A 15,284-nucleotide genomic window follows, 5' to 3' on the forward strand; every position below is an offset into this window, starting at 1 on the left:
TAATTATATTTTTACCTATTACTTAATATGATGGTACAGATCTTAGAGTAACAATTTTACATGTTCATATGTTTTCCCTAAATTCAGTTCGATAAGCATTTTTGGTAAGTCTGATCATTCCCACACTGCAAATCCTAATAGATAGCTTTTCAATATAAGTTTTGTGCATTCTTAAATTTAACAGAAATTCCATTTTTAACTAGTAGTCAATGAATTTACACAATACCATCAGTACCTATTCAGTTCCTTAGCAAATATATACTCTAATGGGTAGAGAAAGGTCCATGAGTTTGGGGGAGAATGGGCGACGATTTTTAGCTTCTCATAGCTACTTCCTGCTGAACTGGGGCGGCGTGAATGATTCGCTCTCAACAAATAATTTTCTCATGGACCAGTCTCTGTCTAAAGGCATCTAATTTTGAAATGTAAGCCAATTGCATTGTTCTAATAATCTTTAAGTTAAATTTTTCACTAACATCAGTTTGATTAATGTTAGGTTGAACTCATGGTTGTTTAAAGAAGCTTTTTCACTCTGAGTTAAGCACTGAGCAAGACTGATGGTTTTTATTTTTTTTTTTTTTTGCTAGCTAGGAAAGTTAAGTTGCACTTCTATACTTCTGTACACAACTAAGAATCATTGCTTTCTGTCTGAATAAGTTTTTCTTAGATTGCATTTTAGAATCTTTTGTAATTTTCATTATATATATGTCTCAGTACTTAACCTGTTGATAGAATTTGGTGATGGGATCAAATTTGTCCCTTTTTCTGTCCTTTGATTTCCATGTTCCCTTTCTCATGGCCAGTGAGAAATGGAAGGGGAAATGTTTGACAGATTAGTTTGTTTAACTCTTGCCTTAATAAGAGCAGAGAATAAGATTTCTTTTAACCAATTAAATTATCTGAGAGTTTAAGACATTCAGAAATTACGATGTTATTTTCTGAATTTCTAACACCTCTGTCTGTCTTCCCCATTCCTCCGGAATGAATGAAGAAGAGAGAGAGAGATTTATTTTTTCCCAACCTGTAACCCTCCCATTGTGATCACAGACAAACAACATATAACACACAGACTGATCAAGGACACATTTCCCGGGCATATCACACACACTCTGACAAATATAAAACATAAATTATATAAGCTAGATTTTTCTTTTCTTCCTGGCAAAAGATCAATTGTTACAATTCATATCTCCATGACTAAAGAATTCTGTGAAAAGGAATGAGTCAGAAAAGGGTTAATTCTTAACAAGGAGCTGGCTGACATATGATGAATTTTGTTTCTTAATTACCTTCATGCTTCAATAAGTATCCTAAAATAAATACACTTTTGCTTCTTCACTTTTCTGTGAAGTGGGATTCTGATACCTGCCTGAATAATTCCAGGTATGCCACATTGCTGGAAAGATTGATATAGCCAAGTGAAAATTGTTAAAACTTTTTACATTGTCTGTGGCCATTACCAATTGGACTCCTTCCAAGGGAGAAAGAAAAAAACTATGACAAAACTGTTTTTTCTAGCTGAAGCAAAGTAGCCAGCCGCTTCTAAAAAGGGGGGCAGAGAGGAAAATTTCTGGTCACTTTTAAATTTGCCGTTTAGTCCTAGAGAAAAATCCGCTTTTCCTGGTGTCCTTCTAAGAAGGGCCCAGTGTCCTAATGCTTAATTTTGAGTAGGGGTGGGAGCTTGCTCAGGGCTCCATCCCCTTTTCCCCGAAGTCCTCTCAAAAGGATCCAGTGCTCTTAAACAAATTTTTCTTTTTTACCCTAATGCCTCTCTCCCTGAGACTATCTTTAAGTTCCTTAACATATAGAGCTTCCTTTGAGAGTGTTTTCCCCATTTTTCATTCACGCTGTCGTAACAATCACTTCCCCACGTTCTCACCAATCTCCTCACGGAGGTATGGAAACGGATACTGATGGGTCTGGATTCAGAAACAGATCAAGGGAACGATCAGAGTACCGAAACCCTTGTCATACCAGTCACACACACACTCATTCTGGGGTATTCACTCCAAATTCCAGCCTGATTGCCTATGGGGGATGGGACGACTTACCCTACCTCAAGGCTGTCTGTTCAGCCTCTACCCTGCGTTTGTCCGTGGCCGCGGGATCTGCTTCTCAGTCGTCCAGTAAGCTGTGTTCGTCCTGCCCCGCGTTGAGCGCCAGATATCTGGATCCAGCCAGATACAACCACGAGACCCGTGAGTCAGCCACCTGAAAGAACCATAGGGGGAGAGAAGAGAGACCAAGGCGCAATAAAGACAAATCAGTCTTAATTGAGACAAGGCTCGTTTATTGTGTGCAGGGAGTGGGTTTATATGCTTCTTGGGCTGGGGTAAGGAATTTTCTGATGGTTTCAGGCCGTTGGTCTCGCCACGCCTATCCCGGATGAAGCTGGATAAGTTTCTATTCCTAACATAAGTTTCGTTTCTTGAGAAACCCTTCACTAAGTTTTGTTTCTATGGTTTCTATGGTTTTTAAGTTTCGTTCCTTGGTCTCTGACACACAATATACTAGATTCTTAATGCATATATTATTTTTGAATTACCAAAATTTGAAACCCTGTTACTTATATTTTTACCTATTGCTTAATATGATGGTACAGATCTTAGAGTAACAATTTTACATGCTCATATGCTTACCCTAAATTCAGTCCGATAAACATTTTTGGTAAGTCTGATCATTCAAATCTGTATTTCACACACTGCAAATCCTATTAGATAGCTTTTCAATATAAGTTTTGTGCATTCTTAAATTTAACTGAAATTCCATTTTTTAACTAGTAGTCAATGAATTTACACTATACCATCAGTACCTATCCAATTCCTTAGCAAATATATACTCTATTGGGTAGAGAAAGGTCCATGAGTTTTGGGGAAATGGGCGATGTTTTTAGCTTTTCATAGCTGCTTCCTGCTGAACTGGGGTGGCATGGATGATTCGCTCTCTACATATAATTTTCTCATGGACTTGTCTCTGTCTAAAGGGGTCTAATTTTGAAATGTAAACCAATTGCATCGTTCTAATAATCTTTAAGTTAAATTTTCACTAATATAAGTGTGATTAATGTTAGGTTGAATTCATGGTTGTTTAAAGAATCTTTTTCATTCTTGGTTAAACACTGAGCAAGACTGATGTTTTTTTTTGTTTGTTTTTGTTTTTGTTTCTGTTTTTTTTTGGCTAGCTAGGAAAGTTAAGCTGTACTTCCATACTTCTGTACACAACTCAGAATCATTGCTTTCTGTCTGAATAAGTTTTTCTTAGATTGCATTTTAGAATCTTTTGTAATTTTCATTAGATATGTACTTAATTCAGTACTTAACCTGTTGATAGAATTTGGTGATGGGATCAAATTTGTCCCTTTTTCTGTCCTTTGATTTCTGTGTTCCCTTTCTCATGGCCAGTGAGAAATGGAAGGAGAAATGTTTGACAGATTAGTTTGTTTAACTCTTGCCTTAATAAGAGCAGAGAATAAGATTTCTTTTAACTAAATGAATTATCTTAGAGTTTATGACATTCAGAAATTATGATGTTATTTTCTGAATTTCTCTAACACCTCTGTCTGTCTTCCCCATTCCTCCGGAATGAATGAAGAAGAGAGAGAGATTTATTTTTCCCAACCTGTAACCCTCCCATTGTGGTCACAGACAAACAACATATAAGACACAGACTGATCAAAGACACATTTCCTGGGCATATCACACACACTCTGACAAATATAAAACAAATTATATAAGCTACATTCTTCTTTTCATCCTGGCAAAAGATCAATTGTTACAGTTCATATCTCCATGACTAAAAAATTCTGTGAAAAAGAATGAGTCAGAAAAGGGTTAACTCTTAACAAGGAGCTGGTTGACATATGATGAATTTTGTTTCCTAATTACCTTTCTTCATGCTTCAATAGGTATCCTAAAATAAATACATTTTTGCTCCTTTACTTTTCTGTGAAGTGGGACTCTGATACCTGCCTGAATAATTCCAGGTATGCCACATTGCTGGAAAGATTGATTTAGCTAAGTGAAAATTGTTAAAACTTTTTACATTTTCTGTGGCCATCACCAATTGGACTCCTTCCAAAGGGAAAGGAAAAAAATTATGACAGAACTGGTTTTTCTAGCTGAAGCAAAAAGAGAGAGAGAGCCAGCTGCTTCTAAAAAGGGGGGCAGAGAGGAAAAATTTCTGGTCACTTTTAAATGTGCCATTTCTTAGAGATTGCCTTACCTATGAAGTATGCTTTTTCTGGTGTCCTCCTTTTTGGGGATTAACACAGAATTTGAGTCAGGGTGGGAGCTTGCTCAGGGCTCCATCCCCCTTTCCCTGGAGTCCTCTCAAAAGTATACAGTGCTCTTTACTTTCCCCACACCTGTAGTGCATCCACTATGGGCTTCCTGGGGTTCTGCCAGGGACTCAAAACCTGGACTTCCTGGAATCTAGTTCCGCCAGAGACTCAAACTCTGGACTCCCCCTAATAATTTCCCATGGGACAGGGGTCCTCCAACCCCCTGAAGTTCCATATCGAACCTCCGTATCTTTGTCTCCAAGCTTTCAGACAACTTCCTTCCCACCCGTCCTAACCGATTCACTTCCTGGCGCTCATGATCTGCTTCCTCGCTGAAAACAGGAAATGTCTATCAGGTCAGGATTCAGAAACAGGTGAGGAATTGGACTTTTGCCTGGGAACTTGGGATAGGACGTCCTCTTAAGCCATATGTCCAGCCAGAGTGCAACTTCCTCCAATACACAATCATACAACAAGTCACACTGCACAGACACACCGCTCACCTCTGGAAGTTGTCACGAAATCTGGGAGAGAACTTCCCTTGTCCCGGTGGTCCTTAGGGGGTTGAATCAAGTGCCAGAAGAGCCCCCATATGTTAGTGTGCTCCTTGGGTGGCGATCCATTCGGACCCTGAGACAATGCAATCCAAGCAAAGGGAAGTCTTCATTTCTAGTGCGCGCTAGGGGAGCTCAGCAAAGGATTTCCAGTGATGTATATTCAGAGCAAAGATTATATATACATTTGGGATTCCGGGCTGGTGGTTAAGGGGGGGGGGGTCAAGGGATGGTGGGTAAGGTGGCAGGTGTGGACAGACTTAGGGGCACCCTATAATTCTTGAAGTAGCCTTTGTAGTTAATGGTTTTTGACTGTCTCCCCAAGCATGTATGGTCTTTATGCTACATTAGGGAGCCTAATAACACCCTATTGTTAGTGACCATGGATTTCTCTAAGACATCCTGACCTGCTAGTAACTTTAGGTTTCTCGGAGCCATCATGATATGGGAGTCCCTGGCTTATGTTTGCTTGTGGTTGCTTAGTTTCTGTGTCATAACTTTGGGGTTCTACAATCAGAGCCCCAACAATATGATTGGCATGATTCGTCTCTATGCTGCTCTCATTCAACTCCTTCGACCTCACACAAAGAGACAGGGGGCTCAACCTCACGGCTTAAACCATGGCTGGCGCTGGTTGGCACAGATCCTGAACATGGAGCCTCAGCCTGATGTCACTGCCACTCTCCTCTTGGACTTCGAGGTGTGTGGCCATGTGCTCATGAAACACTACCACCTTCAGTTCTGGAAGATGCTGATGCTCATCAAAGAGGACTATTTGCCCAGAATCGAAGCCATCACCGGTTCGGGACAAATGGGCTCTTTCCTAAGTCTCCAACAGTTTCTGGTCAAATGTCTGCAGTACTGGGACATTCCCGTCACAAAGGGCTCTCTGTCTTCTTCTTTCTGGCCTTCCTGATGGAGGCTTGGATGCTGCATCCTTTCTAGGAGGAAAAGAAATGAAAAATGACAGAAGACAGCAGAATTTTTGGGAAATTGGCTCAGATTTTGAAATCTGAAAATGAAGTTGGTTTTTGAAAAATTCTTATGATGAGGACAAGGTCATTTTCACAGTTTGAATGTCTTCTCAAACTTCATTATGAATTACCCGAAGAAGTCTTCACCTAGTAGAAACAGTAGTCACAAAGAGAATTGGCTTGGATAACCATGACATGCTGAGAGGAATTTGAATTTGATTCCTTATGAAACATATAGAAAAAGGCTATTGGTCAATAATTATAATAGTAACAGTTTAGGATCACAAAGTGCTTTCATGTTATCTTGCTCCTTACCACAAACACTTTCAGAAAGATAGTGTAATTACTACTGTTGTCCCAGTTTGCCAGATAAGGCAGGGCTAGAAAACTTGGAAACTGTGATTGGCCTTGTGAAAAGGGGCGGGGACAGGAAACTACTATAAAAGCCATGAAGGCAGTCTGGAGAGACTAGAGGAGAGTCACCTCCAAGCAGAGCAGAGTCACCTCCAAGCAGACGAGAGTCACCTCCAAGCAGACGAGAGTCACCTCCAAGCAGACGAGAGTCACTCCAAAATTGAAGAAGAGTTCTGTGAGCCGCTGCCCAGCATGGACATGGAACTTGGGGCCTGGGATGAGTGTGATGCCATCAGAGGGCAGCTGTTGCAAGACCCTGCAGGCTCCCAGGAGCTCCCACAAAGGACCCTTGTCCTGCCACTGAGACTGGCTGTTGAGGAGACAGGAGATTTTCGAAGAAAGTATGTCCACTCCTCACTTGTCTACTTCCTCTGGATGGGTGCTAGACCACATCTTGCCTCACTCTCACCAGAATCAACATCCCTCTGAGAAATCAACACTTTCTTCAGCTCCTGACCAACTACTGTCTATTCCTCAATCTCCTGCCAGAAATACAAAGGGATCCTCACCACTTTCCCCTGCAGCTCCAAGTGGAACTCAGTGTCAGGATGAATACCATCAGGCAGAATTTCTCCCCCTCCCAGGGAATGGAGGTGGAAGGATGCATTCAAATGTATGAGCAGCTACACAGCATGAGAGCAAGTCAAGGATTAAGGCAGAGGCAGGAAGAGCTTGAAAGGAAGGTCAGGGTCCTCTCTGAGATAGCCTCCCAGCAGCTGAGGCGATTTGATGAAGAAAAGTCATTGAAGCAGCACCAAGACTATCAGCACCATCAGGAAGTGATAGAGAAAAGTTTCCAGGAAGCACAAAGCCAGCAGGAGAAGCTCCAAGAAGAACATCATCACAGAGCCGAGATTCTCAGCCTGAAGCTCCACGAGGCTCCCTAGCAGAGCTCCAGGCACCTAGAACAAGAAGGACTCGGCAAAGATGGAGGCCAGGAGCGGTTGAGGCAGAGTCTCTGTGCCCTTCAAGAGGAGGCACTACAGCTCAACCAGCAACTGCATCCAAAGCATCTGCACAAGGACCTGCTCAGAATACACGTGTCTGGCTACGGAAGCAGAGGAAACCACCTCTGTGCACTCATTTCGCACATCATTCACACCATCAGCCAGAGAGGCTTTCCTGTCCCACAAGACCAAGCTAGGGCACAGCGTGCCCTGCAGGAAATGCGGGAAATTATTATAAAAGCCATGAAGGCAGTCTAGAGAGACTAGAGGAGAGTCACCTCCAAGCAGACGAGAGTCACCTCCAAGCAGACGAGAGTCACCTCCAAGCAGAGGAGAGTCACCTCCAAGCAGAGGAGAGTCACCTCCAAGCAGAGGAGAGTCACCTCCAAGCAGAGGAGAGTCACCTCCAAGCAGAGGAGAGTCACCTGCAGGGAGGGAGAGTCACCTCCAAGCAGAGGAGAGTCACCTGCAAGGAGGGAGAGTCACCTCCAAGAAGAGGAGAGTCACCTCCAAGAAGAGGAGAGTCACCTCCAAGAAGAGGAGAGTCAACTCCAAGAAGAGGAGAGTCAACTCCAAGAAGAGGAGAGTCAACTCCAAGAAAAGAGACACCTCCAAAATAGAAGAAGTGTTCTGCGAGCTGCTGCCAGGCCTGGGGGAGGAACACGGTGTAGCTGTTGGGAGACCCTGCAGGCTCCCAGGAGCTCCCTCAAATGACCCTTTTCCTATCACCAGCACTGGCTGTTGAGGGGCCCAGAGATTTTGGAAGAAAATATGTCAAGTACTGACTTGTCTACTTCTTGCTTGCACCCCATTTAAGTGTACCACTCATCCTGCTTCCTCCTTGTGTCCAAAGTACCTGTGGCCTCTCATATTTTACATTACTGCCCCTCAACCATTTCAACATCTTCAAAATCTACTCTAAGTTTTAAAGGAAGCTTAAATAAAGGAAAACTTTCTCTTCATACTTTTGAAAGTAAGGGAGTCACTCTTAACCTTAATCCTCTCCAGTATGAGCTCATGCTCTATACATCTTGCTATTTTCTGATTGGGGTAGACGTCCCACCTACATCCTAAGTCCTGGGCCACAGACAAAGGGAGGCACACAGATGAGGAAGGAGGGCTCCTGTCAGGAACCTAAGTAATTCTTCTATCTACACCCTTGCATTTGCCCTATCTAGACACAAGCCCTCTCTCATGAGAAAGAACAAAAGCTGTTTCTTCTGCTCTCACTTTCTGACTCTAGCTTTGTAATTATAATTTGAAGGGGTGGCCATTTTTATCCCATTCACTAACAATAAGACTTAATGGCCACTAAAAAATGTTTTCAAAAAGTAAGCAAAAGAGAAAGAACCCACAAAATCACAGTTACTATGGGGAGGGGGGCGGGTAGAGAAGTCTAGGCTTCAAATTCAAAAGACAATGAAGCTAAAACATCAATTTATGAAATGTCAAAGAAAACAATGGTAATAATCCCAAAAAGGTTTTAGAAGAGTTTTAAAAAGGCTTTGAAAACCAAAGGATGAGGAAAATTAGAAAAAAAAAGTAATGCCAGAAAATCAAGAAAAGTATGGCAAAACAAATATCAACCAATTGGAAAAAGATCTAAAACTCAAAGAAAATAATTCATTGAAAGTCAGAATAGGGCAAGAGAAGCTAATGATTTCTTAATTTGTTAAGGCATTCTTAAGAATAAAAACAGAGAATATGAAAATTATTATTACAAAAATAACTGACATAGAAAACTGATCAAGGAGAACAGTTTAAGAATTGATTATGAGAAAGTGTATAGTTGTAACTCTTGCTGCTATATAACTAGCCAGGCCATTCTGTCAACTCCAGTGGCTACTCTTACTGCTGTATCTAAGTGTGGCATCAGCTGGTTAGGTAGACTTGGTCACACTCTTACTGATAGCTTCAGAAGTGGCCCTCCTGCTCAATCTGCAGGGCTTGATATCCCTTACCATGAGTTCCAGAGAACACAGACACGGGACCAGCAGTATCCATTTGGCTTCTACTACTAGGACACTGAATATGGTATCATAAGTGAGCAGAGGGATTTCAAGGAAGTTGCTAATAATTCAGGCAAGGTATAGAAATGCACTTAGGGATTTTCCTTGCATTTTCTTGCATTTCCTTCCTTTCCTTGTAGTAATATAAGTTTTGACTGAGACATTCCAAATGAACACCTAGATAATCAACTCTGAATATAGAGATAATGTCATGGAACAATATCATATGAAGTAAAATGATGATATTTTTGCTGTGGGTAACTTGCATTTGCATTCTATTCTACCCCAAGATAAATACATCTAAGGAGATTCAAATCCAAGTCTAAAAAATGAAGGTTCTCAAACACTCTAGCAAATGATCCAAGTTAAATTTCTGGCTTCTTTTTACAGTTGATAAGAGTTGGAAATCTAAGGAAGGCCATAGGAGGAAGGGGTTTCAAAAACAACTGGACAAAAGAAGTCTAGACTTTATGAGAGTGGTTATTGTTTAGCTTTCTTTTTTGAACCCAAGGGGAAAGAGGGGAGTTGGAATATATTGAAAAGAAAAGGACATGCTAGCCATAGTCTAATCGTCTCCATTAGGATATATGAGAAATACATCTTCTGCAGCAATTATGCTTAGAACATATCTTTGTGAAAATTCAAGATGATCTCAATCTTATACTTGCAAGTAGTTGCCATGCACTGAGAATTGTCCCTATCTGATCTCTGACCTATCACGTGTAATGGGGAAATAGAAATAGAAGTGTTCTAAGACCAAATTTGAACCTAGCACCTTCTGTCTCCAGGCCTGGCTCTCTAACCACTGAAGTCACATAGCTTCCCCTAGAAATACTGCTTTAAGAGGTTATAAAGGAGTATTGCCCCAAAGTCTTAGAACTAGGGGCTAAAATGGATATTGAAAGAATCTATTTCATCACTATTCTCAAAGGGATCCCAAGATGTAAACTAATCGAACAGTATTGCTAAATCCCAAAGCTTGCAGGGAAAGGAGGAAATTCTACAAAATCAAAGAGAACCAAAACAATTCAAATTCTAAGCAACTATAGTCATGATAGCAAGATTTAGTCTGTGAACAATAGAAGAAAAACATAGAATATGATATTTCAGAACACTAAAGAGCTGGGTTTACAACAAAGAATAACTTACCCAACAAAACTGAATAGAATTATACAAGGAAAAATGGAAGTTTAATAAATTTGAAGACATTCAGCTATTCTTGAGGAAAAGACCACAACTGATTTGAAAATTTGGTCTCTAAAAATAAGAACTTAACCATGAGAGACCAATTATAAGGGATATAAAATAAGGTCAAACTGTTGACTTCTTATATTGGAAGAAAACCTGTAAGCCTTAAGAATATTACTACTTGAGTATACCTTGAAAGAACATATATAAAAGGCTTAAGGTTGATTTGAATATAATCAAATCCCCTGCTTCCACCAAATGAGGTACAAATCCAGAGATTACTTAAGTCCCTCTTGTTGACAGGAGCAGTGGCCATCATTAACTCTTTGGAGAATAATTCTCATGTCCAAGGCAATACACATTTTGACCTGCATAAGTAGGCTTCTCTGTAACACTGAAGGAGAAGTTGAAAAAGGTCAACAGAGGCACCCTCAGACATCCTGTGGCCAGCCCCAGTCTTCTCCAGATCCTCTCTCTACTGAAAAGGAACTCGAATTGGCTTTATGTAGAACAAAATGTGAGAGCATAAAGACAAGGTTTGACCAAGTTCTGCCATAGGACTTGGTGGTGGTTTCTATTAATGCCCGCGTCCCCACAAATCTTCTGGGAAAAGACCTATTATGTAAACTAAAAGCAACAATAACAGGTTCTTCAGATGGTTATATGTTACTAGAATTACCTGAGGAATCTTTACATTTTTGCCCTGTACATCTCTCTGAAAGCCCGGAGATGAAAGAGCCTCCCATCTTTGAAACACCAGCTGATATACCAGAGTCTCTTTGGCTGTGGTCATCCAGCCTCTGCTGGCAGAGAGGGAGGAAACTCTGAAACACCACCAAGCCCTATTTATTACAGGAGCTGATCAGTCTCTGGGGAGAGCTGGGCCCAAAGGCCGGTGATGATCCAGCATATGTGGAGGCTTGTGAGCAGAGGTCTTGGACACAGGACACGGCTGTCTAAAAGTACTCTCATACTCCAGGACTTTGAGACCAAGGACTCTGGCTAATATATGTGTTCCAAGAGTATAAATAGTAAAATTAATAAAAGAAAGCTTTAAAAATAAAAAGAGAGGCTGAGAGGCCTGTCCCCCATTTCTATGGGGGCCTGCCCTTCGACTGACAATAATTAATGTCAGAAGAAATTGGCAGCCCACAAAACTATATCCTGGCCCATCCAGGACAGACTTGAACAAAAAGGATGCACAAGGAACAAAGACCTAGCATCAACCATTGGGTATCTAGTTCTCCCCAACTCCCTGTATTGTCCTATGATGGGATAGTTGTACTCTTCAGTCACTGGGACCCTAACAACCTGCTTAGATTGGCCTACCAATATTGGGGGTGTGGGGTGGAGATGAGAAGTGCTACACATGTTTTTCTGCAATGGAAAGTCTATCCCAAGTATATTAGCAACCCTCCCTTGGGAAAATCCTTCTCACTAAAGCCCCATTTCAAGGCTCACAGGTTGCTTCCCAACCTCATTGTGACGTTTGTATCACTCATGGTCTGCCTCTTTTCCTGGTAGGAAAAGGTTTTTCCTTGCAGGAAAGCCAGTGCAATGACCATAGCTAGGTTTTTCTTTTCTTTTTTTTAGAAAGGATTTTAGGGGATCCCCAAAGAAGTCCATGGTAACAAAAGGAATCCATTTTAGCAAGTCAGTTTTCTTCCAGCTGCTGGCTGGCTGGTTGGCACTTCAGCAATTACACTCCACTTACCATTGTAAAAGGGAATTCTTGGTTCTTTGTGTTCATACTTGTGAAAAGGGAATCCTTTGTTCTTTGTCTACTTGGAGTTAACACTTTGGTTGGCAATAACTTTGAATCAACACAAGTGTGAACTAGTTGAGAGAAGCTTGAAAACCATTTAGAGAATTCACACCCTACCTAGTGTTAGGTGAGAAGCCAGCTAACTCAGTCAGAAACTTGTTCCCACCCTCAGAAAGTGTGAACCCTTTTGGTGAATATTCACACCTCCAGAAGGTGCAAAGTACTTCCCACAGAGACTGCCCCCTGGGCAGGGCTAGACAGTTTGGAAGCTGTTATTGGCCCCTGTGAAAAGGGGCGGGGACAGGAAACCACCATAAAAGCCATGAAGGCATTCTGGAGAGACTAGTAGAGAGTGAACTCCAAGAGGAGAGTCAGTCAACTCCAACAAGAGTCACTCCAAGAAGGTAGAAGTACCATTAGTTCTTCTGAACCTTAGGGTGACCCCTTTTGGAAAACTTCAACTTTTACCTTTCAAGATTGTTATTGAGAGGTTGCTACCTCAGGAAGAGAAGAGAGGAGGTTGCTTGTTGTCTGTGTTGACTGTTCAGTATCTCTGGTTCTGAGGCTGCTGCAGCCTCCACCACTATTGCCATCAAGTCAATCTCGAGCACCCTCATGAAGCAGCCTCCTGTTCATTCCACTGCTGGGGCCATACTGGTTCGTAATGAGAAAGGGGAGATTTCAATGGAAAAAGTGAAGGTGAAACGTTATGTATCTGGAAAAAGGCCAGACTATGCACCTATGGAGTCCTCCAGTGAGGAGGATGAGGAATTTCAGTTCATCAAGAATTCCAAGGAGCAAGGAGCAGAGCCTGAGGAACAGGAAGAGGATTCACCTAGTGATCCCCGGCTTCGGCGCTTACAGAACCGCATTAATGAAGATATTGAAGAAAGGTTGGCTCGGCATAGGAAAATAGTAAAACCTGAAGTAGTGGGAGGAAGCAATTCTGAAGTAGAAGGAGATGGAAGGAAAATGGAGCCAGAGCCCAGAAGTGAGGAAGAGGAGGAAGAAATTGATGATGAGGAAATTGAGCGGCGGCATGGTATGATGCGTCAGCGAGCACAGGAGGGGGAAAATGAGGAGATGGAGGTCATGGAAGTGGAAGATGAAGGACGTTCTGGGGAGAAATCTGAATCAGAGTCCGAGTATGAAGAATATACAGACAGCGAAGATGAAATGGAGCCCCGTCTCAAGCCTGTTTTCACCCGAAAGAAGGACCGTGTAACAGTTCAAGAACGTGAGGCAGAAGCACTGAAACAGAAGGAGTTGGAGCAAGAGGCAAAATGTGTGGCTGAGGAGAGGCGCAAGTATACTCTCAAGATTGTGGAAGTGGAGACAAAGAAGGAATTGGAGGAAAACAAACGTTCCTTGGCTGCCCTAGATGCACTCAACACAGATGATGAGAACGATGAGGAGGAATATGAGGCATGGAAAGTTCGGGAGCTGAAAAGAATCAAACGTGACAGAGAGGCTCGAGAAGCGATTCAGAAGGAGAAAGCAGAGATTGAACGCATGCAAAACCTATCAGAAGAGGAAAGACGCGCTGAACTCCGAGCAAATGGCAAAGTTATTACCAACAAAGCTGTTAAGGGCAAATACAAATTCTTACAGAAGTACTATCACCGGGGCGCTTTCTTCATGGATGAAGATGAAGAAGTTTACAAGAGAGATTTCAGTGCTCCCACCCTGGAGGATCACTTCAATAAGACTATTCTTCCCAAAGTTATGCAGGTCAAGAACTTTGGACGATCAGGCAGGACCAAATACACCCACCTTGTGGATCAAGACACCACTTCCTTTGATTCAGCTTGGGGTCAGGAGAGTGCCCAAAATACCAAGTTCTTCAAGCAAAAAGCAGCTGGGGTGCGAGATGTATTTGAGAGACCATCTGCTAAGAAAAGAAAAACTGCCTAGGATTCAACCTCCTACTTCCCTGACAAAGGACACATGGGGAAGTCTTTTGGGGATTTTATTATTTTTTTCAAGATTGCTCATGTGGAACCTCTGGCATCAATGGAGCCTAGCACCCATTTTATAGCTAAGGGACGATAAAACAAGGAGACATTTTTAAGGCTGAAAAGCAATATCTAGATATGAGTCTAAGCCTGGGCTTGCTTACTGGATCCTAGACTTGTTTTCATCACTTCTCATGCCAACTGTGGCTTCAAAGCCTCACATGTGTAACATAGATTAAAAAGAAGTAATACAGTATCTCAGAGTTGGGAAAAGTAACATAGGGAAATTAAGCTTATTAAAAAAGCAAACCCTTTTTTGCCAGAAAAAAAAAAACATTGTCATGGAGAGCTCCCCTTGGGAGAGTCAGATCCAGTCATGTCAGCTGCCATTTTTGCTCAAGCAGCTTCCTATGGCTCTGCGTCTGAGTCCTACTCTGACATGACACAGGCTGCTGTTCTTTGCCTGCTGCTGACTCCCTCATCCACCTGAAGAAAGCCCCTTTGGCCAAGTTCTCTCTGCTGGGAACTGGTGGATGGGGCACCCCAGGTGGCGGTTAAGGAAGATGTGGAGACTGGAGTACACCTGGACCCAGACATTAAGGGAGCCCAATACAACCCTTCTCATGAGACCATGTTTGCTCCTGAATTAGGACCAGAAAATCCCTTTAGGACTCAACAGATGGTTGCCCCTAGGAAGATGCTTTTTGTATGTGCTAAACAAACTCATATCAATGATTTCATGTTTGAACAGCAGAGGTGAAATTTTGCAACCTATGGCTATACATTGGACCCCTCATTAGATAATCATTAAGTTTCTACTAAATATATTGGGTCTGCAGAAGAAGCTGAGAAAAATCAAGGTGAACCTGGACAAAGGAAAACAGAAAAAAGAAAAAGGTTCAAAGAAAATGATGCATCAAATATTGATGGTTGTTTAGGACTTTGGGCAACATATGTAGATGAAAAAGAAGTGGCTAAACCTTCAGAAGAACAAAAACAATTAGATGCAATCACAGCCAAGAGGAAAAAGAAAGGCAAACATGAGGATGACAAAACTGGGGAAGAAAAGACCATTTTACATGTCAAAGAAATGTATGACTATCAAGGCAGGTCTTACCTCCATGTTCCAGAAGTTATTGGTGTTAATCTCCATTCTACAGTCCCCCCTGAGAAATGTTATCTTCCCAAAAAAGAGATCT

The 15,284-nt window shown here is 41.9% G+C and overlaps 1 protein-coding gene across 1 annotated transcript; it reads left to right on the forward strand.

The window, feature by feature from the left end:
- The first annotated feature begins 11,263 nt into the window (after window positions 1-11,263).
- Window positions 11,264-14,044, forward strand: LOC123252569 (microfibrillar-associated protein 1-like). The gene is made up of 2 exons (XM_044681856.1): window positions 11,264-11,327; window positions 12,705-14,044. The coding sequence occupies exons 1-2, from the start codon at window positions 11,264-11,266 to the stop codon at window positions 14,042-14,044; spliced, it is 1,404 nt and encodes a 467-aa protein (XP_044537791.1).
- Window positions 14,045-15,284: the final 1,240 nt, after the last annotated feature.

Source organism: Gracilinanus agilis, chromosome 6 (assembly GCF_016433145.1).
Source record: "Gracilinanus agilis isolate LMUSP501 chromosome 6, AgileGrace, whole genome shotgun sequence".
In the NCBI taxonomy this organism is placed as follows: domain Eukaryota; kingdom Metazoa; phylum Chordata; class Mammalia; order Didelphimorphia; family Didelphidae; genus Gracilinanus; species Gracilinanus agilis.